At 55.6% G+C, this 6000-nt stretch overlaps 1 protein-coding gene across 2 annotated transcripts in view; it reads left to right on the forward strand.

Moving 5' to 3' along the window:
• NTN1 (netrin 1) overlaps window positions 1-6000 on the forward strand; it is an 85514-nt gene that overhangs the window by 58824 nt on the left and 20690 nt on the right. For both annotated transcript variants that reach the window (XM_035342499.1, XM_035342498.1), the window contains one exon: window positions 2516-2569. In XM_035342499.1, coding sequence (XP_035198390.1) covers window positions 2516-2569 — 54 coding nt within the window. The remainder of the gene's footprint in view (window positions 1-2515; window positions 2570-6000) is intronic.

The raw sequence follows: 6000 nt of genomic DNA on the forward strand, positions 1-6000 counted from the left end.
GAGATTAACCCTTAGCACAACACGTGCGAGCTCGGCCGAGGCAGCCACTAACCCCCCTGCATATGTGCTGACGGCTGGGGCTGGGGGATGGAGCTGCCGGTGCCCCCACGCATCACCTGCTATAGGGCACATTGCCAAAAACCAACCCCTCATGCCAGGGAGTCGTGTTGTGTGAGTGCAGCTACAGCCTGATTTCCTCAAGCTGTGATTCTGCCTTGGGGTACAGCGTGGGGTCTGGGTGCTCAGGCAAATCGCTACAAGCAGTTTTTTTCTCTCCAGACTCCAGGCTGCACTGGCACAGAGCTCAAATCAAAAGAGCTGCTGGTGCGATGGAGCTGTCATCAGAGCAGCACAGCCTGATTGTTCTGCTGGATTTTAGCACCTGGATTGCTAAAGGCGACCGTCAACTCACACAATGCGCACAGAAACGTGGGCTGGCTCACCGCATGGTCCCTTGGGTCTGCTTTTTGGTTTGCCTTCCCAAGGGTGCCCTCATCCTCTGCTCTTAACAGCAGCAAGCTCCAGGTACGGCTCCCAAAGGCACTGCAGAGTTCGCTCTGCAAACATCCCCACTCGATCCCTTTTGACCGATGCCTGGGCAAGGTGTGGTTTCACCCCACACTTTTCTACAGAGCCTCCTGGGTTTGCTGCTGTTGGATCATTTAGTGCTTGCACACCTTGCCAGAGACCTCCCCACCTGCCCTAACATCAGGCACCGAAATGACAGTGCCCGGGACAGGCTGGGGAGGAGGGCTGCTCCCCTCGAGGCTGCCTCCCTGCTGCTAAAAATAGGAAAAAAATGGGAAAAGAAAGGTGAAGTTTGAAAGAATCAAGTCTTTGTCAGATCCCACAGTCTGCTGCCCACTCCCAGCGCCTGCCCTTGCCAAATTATGGGGCAGGCACCCTTTCTCCACCTTCTCCCGTGGAAGAAAACACACATTCCAGGGTGGTTTTTGGTCACTTGAGGCTCATTCTTCCGCATGTCGCAATGGGACGGCAAGAGCTCAAAACAGATGCTTGTTTCCCCAAGATGCTACAGTCATGGCTCCGGTATGCTTTGCAGCAAGTATGCGCAAAGGTTTATCATCCATCATTCCCCAGGGCCATGGTAAATCAGAGGGTAAATTGTTCCTTGCATCACCTCCCCTGGGATTTGCTGCACTAAATGAAGACAGACGCAGAATTTCAACACGATCGCAGCCAGGCTGTGCTCGCACCAGCTGCCAAAGCAGCGAGCTCACGGCTGCCCCTGCCCTGCCACCCTGCCACCCTCCGGGCCCCGTGACAGCTGCTTGCTTCTGTGACACTGCAGAGCATCCTCTCAGGGGGCTGCGAAGCTTGGTCCAGATGCATTTCAAGCAATGTTCTGGTCTGGCTGTAAAATCGTTATGCAGTTGTTGTTGGGTGTTTGATCAGCTTGTACGAGGCCAAAGCAATTAGAAGGAGTGTATGAGCATCTCACAATTCTCCTACGCTAAAAATTAATAATAATAATAAAAAAAAAAAAACAGCAGCACATTTTCATCCCTGAAAAAAAGTCAGTGAGCATATCCATTGTCTGGGGGGGTATTCCACAGGTTTTATACGTGCACAGTGCAGGGCAGCAGCCCTCCATCCCCCCTCCCTGGTCACTGCACCAAGTGAGGTTCTGGCCACCCTGTCTGCAAGAACACGCTTACTCTCTGATTTACCACTGACTGTATTTTCCCTGTCCCAAGAACTTCAATCCACACAAAAATCGTGCCATGGGAATGAGCAAGGCGCCAGGCAGGGTCTGTCTGCACTGCAGCCCACGCAAGGCGAGCATCCGTCGTCCCCACTCGGCACGGCCGTGCTGGCTGCTCGTGCACCCCCCACATGTGCACCACGTGTTTCACGGGGGCTTGTGCCTGCGCTGAGCTGCATGGGGGTGAACGCCTCCAAAAGCTGTCTAACGCTAACGGGGCTGCAGTGCAGACAGACCCAAGAGGCCAAGCTCCACGTCTCTCCTGCCTAAATTCCGCTCTCAGACCCAGACGAGGGATCGGGACAGCAGGGTGTTCCCCCAGCAGGATTCCCAGGGACGCTCAGGAATTGCTGTGCCCTAAATGCGCAAAAGATGTCACTAATGAGAGCCGCGTATGCGCGCTGGGGAAAAGAGCTTGTCTTGCCAAAGCTGGGACCATATAATGTGCTCCATCTGCAGCCCAGCCTCCTCAACATCAACAAACACAGTCAGACTTGGGCATGAAGACCCAGAACATTATGTGGTTTCAGCTATGCATACAAAGCCCAAATCAAAACCAGGGAGCACCGCGCTGGCACCAGATCCGTTTGCATTTCCTCTGAATGTGTGAGATGAGGCTAGCGTCCCAGCGAGGGGATGCAACGCCTTACCTGTGGCCTCTCACGGGGGCTGCAGGCACCTCGCGCTGCTGGGCAGGGCTGGGCAGGGCTCAGCTCCTCGGGGTCGGGACTAACGCTGCTTTCTTTTGTCCCCTCTCCGCTCCCGCCTGCTCCTCCCCGCCGGGCACAGAGATCCCCGCCGCTCCCCCCACCACCGCCACCAGCAGCACGGAGGAGCCTGCAGGTACGTTGCCTCCTCTCCTAAAGCCTCTTCTCTCTGTCTCCAGGATAAAGGTCTTGAAAATGCATAAAATTAAGGGATAATTTCTGTACTGGGACAAGCGGATACCTTTTATGCCCCAAATATCTGAGTTCTGAAAACACGCGTGCAGCACCCCGAGACGGGAGCTTCTGGGAGCAAGCGGGAGCGTGGGGAAGTTGCAGAAAGGTGTTCCCGGGGGGAGGATCACTGAGCAAATGGGGGATACTGCATGGGGCCGGCCCTTGGTGGGAACCAGGGAAGGACTGGAGAACACCACTGGCTGATGTACGTAGTGGCTGCACAAGTACAAGAGCCCTAAAGAGGGCAACAGAAATCTCAGCTGAGGTTTTCCTGCGGAGGAGGACTGGAGAACCAGAAGATAACAGAAAACCTCGGTGTTGCTTACGGTTGCATGTGAGCCTTTCCTTCTTCTGTTCAGATCTGTGTGTTTCTTGCGCTAAGCAATCTGAGAGGCAGGGGTGGCCAATGTGTTGCAGCACCAGGTCTCACCACCACCAGCATTGCAGGTTCTCGGGGTGGGACAGGGCTGTGGTCGGTACAGGGGCACCCTGGGGATGCTTTGGCACCTCCCGGCGCACATCTTCCCATCTCTCCTCCCCTGCCCTTGCCCCACAATCGCCCTGTGCAGTGCCATCATTTCATTCACTCCATCTCCACCAGCACCACAGCCCTGGTTCCCAGCACCCTCCCCTCCTGATACACACCCCGGAGGGACAGTTCCCTGCCTCCTCGTGTCACCGAGGGACTTTCCTGTCCCTGGTCCCCTCAATGGACCTGCCTGAGCAGGCACAGCACAGCAGCTCCTCCTGTCCCACAGCCCGCAGATTCCTGGGATATTTGGACAGTGCCACGATGGCAAAGGACGCAGGGAGGGAAGGCTGTTTACTTTTGCCTTACCAGTGCAGGAGGCTTCATAAATTAAAGCTTTTGCACTAAAAGTGATGGATGTCACCTGGAGTTGAACTCCAAGCCCTGTGGCTGGGCTGTTCCCACAAGCTGTGCTGGCAGCCTGCTCAGGAGCGATGCCCAGGACAGGAAACCAGGCAGCAAAGGGACAAGGTCTTCAGACCCCAGTGCCAAGGGAAGGGGAACCCTGAGGTTTTCTGTACTGCTGAGTTAAAGCCAACCTCTGGGGCTGTGAACACAATAGCAGCAATTACAGTATCTTCTCTTAGGCAGGCATGAGCAAGAAATATCTCGTGGCATTGAGTTTGTGCCTTTTGCTTTGTGTGTGCTTCCTAAAGTGTCCCCACTGCCCTGCAGTGCTGAGCGGAGCATGAGGCGTGCTCCAGAGCTCTGCCTAGGGAGCATGCTTCGAGCTCAGGGTCTGGAGATTATCCCTTTGCTGCTTTGCTTATTAATTAGGTGCCAACATGCAATGTGAGGTTTGGCGAGTCCATCGCAGCCTAGTGTTGGGCTATTAGCAATAGGGGCTGTCCCACCTTACCTGAATTCAAGCAGCAGTGGGTCTTCTCTTCCTTAAAGCACCATTTCTCAACACCAGCCAAAGTTACCCTCTTCTACCAACATAAGTCATCTTCCTCAGCTCCCCAGGAGCTTGATTACACAGAGCACCTCACCATCTTCCAGCCCCAGTGAGCTCCCCACCCCCCGACCCATTTTACAGGCAGGGATTTACAGGCAGGCAGAGCACATCAGGTGCTGGTTTAGGGATCAGCAGGACCCCCCAGAGGAACGTGCCCATCACACTGCTGTGTGCACACTGCAGGAGAGACCTGACCCCACCCAGTCCCACCCATAGCACCAGGAGGGTGGGAGCAGAGCAGGCTCTGAAGGGTTTCTTGGTCCTGCCAGGACGAGCTCTGCTCCATCATGTCACCATGTTCAGCGGAGCCTCTCCTGCTCGATTCACCTCCCCACCCTGTTCATCTCCCCGCAGCCTCCCAAACCTGCTCAGCTCCCAGCCTGCCGCAGGGGTGGTGGGGCATCCCCCTCGGACCCTAACACCATCGCTTTGCTGTAGGATCTGGCAACAAACACAGGCATCGGGCAGCCCAGGAAAGGCAGCGAGGGCTTCTCGCAGCCCCTTCTGCAGGGAGAGCAGCAGCTGGGATGAGTCCCTGAGCGCACACAGCCACGCTGTGGCTCCATCACCGCAGCCAGGAGCAGAGCCAGCCCCACCATCGCGGTGGCAATGCTCCCTCGGGTCCCTGCCAGCCTCGGGGCTGGTGCCGCAAGGAGACACTTGTGCAGCATCCCCGAGCTCGAGCTGGCCACGGAGATCCCCAGCATCTGTTTGCTCCTGGTGGGAGCACGGTCATCTGGGCATGGTCCTACCCAGGGCTTTCAGAGGGGGTCCTTGGTCTTTTCCCTGTCTGTCCCCATGTCCTCTCGTGCCTTCCCCAGCCGTGACTGTGAGCGGGGCGAACACGAGGAGCCTGCATTCTCAGCACTCTCGAGCAGGACAAGGCAGTACATGACCAATTTCAGGCTCCAAATGTGGACACTTTCGGCATCACCCAGCTCCCAGCACCCTACCAAAACCCCTGGTGGTTCCTCCGCTAACCTGTGGTGTGGGAGCAAAAGGTGGACATGCAGGGAGGATGCAGAGGGAGGCTCTGGGTGCTGCCTGCTTGTTTCCCCTGCTAGCAGCTGAGCGCGATGGGAAGTATCTTCCCTGCTGGGAGCCGAGGCAGCGTCCCACTGATCTGAGGCAACGCAGGGGGAGTTTTAAATGAGCACGGATGAAAGCTGGCCAGGGTACAGGGGGTGGAAGCGCTGACTTTTTTTGGGGGGTCCTGCCTGGTTCCGCTTAGCCCCAAGGGTTCCCAATCAATTTGGGGAAACTGTCCAAAAAGGCCTTGTTTAGATGAAATGCAACCATGCTCTGCCGTGCCGGGGCTCGGAAGATGAGGAGTGGCTGCTGCAGGAAGATCTTCCTCCCTGCCCTCCTCGGCCAGTCCCACTCTGAGATGCAGAAAGGGTGAAAAAATAATGGGGAGGAAGGTTTACAAACCTGCCAGTCAGTTGCTGTCTTATCTGAATCTAATCCAGATTGGCTTGGAAATGATTACCTTAGGTGGATGATTTCAGCGAGGGAGCTTAAATAAAACCAGGTGATTGGATCGATGCAGCTCTGCGCAGCTTTCCCCTGGAAATCGGCCTCCGCAGTTTCAAAACCAGAGCTGGACTTTCCAAAAGGGGTTGGGGCTCCAGGTGGTGTCCGTGCGCTTGTGTTCCTGGCCGGGGGAGCCAGGGCGGGAAGCTCGTGCAGAAGGGAGGTGGGCAGCCAGGTGCCAGCTCTGGAACAAGCTGGAAGAGTCTGAACTACAACAACAACAACAAAAAGAAAAGAAAAGAAAAGAAAAGAAAAGAAAAGAAAAGAAAAGAAAAGAAAAGAAAAGAAAAGAAAAGAAAAGAAAAGAAAAGAA

Source organism: Oxyura jamaicensis, chromosome 18 (assembly GCF_011077185.1).
Source record: "Oxyura jamaicensis isolate SHBP4307 breed ruddy duck chromosome 18, BPBGC_Ojam_1.0, whole genome shotgun sequence".
In the NCBI taxonomy this organism is placed as follows: Eukaryota; Metazoa; Chordata; class Aves; order Anseriformes; family Anatidae; genus Oxyura; species Oxyura jamaicensis.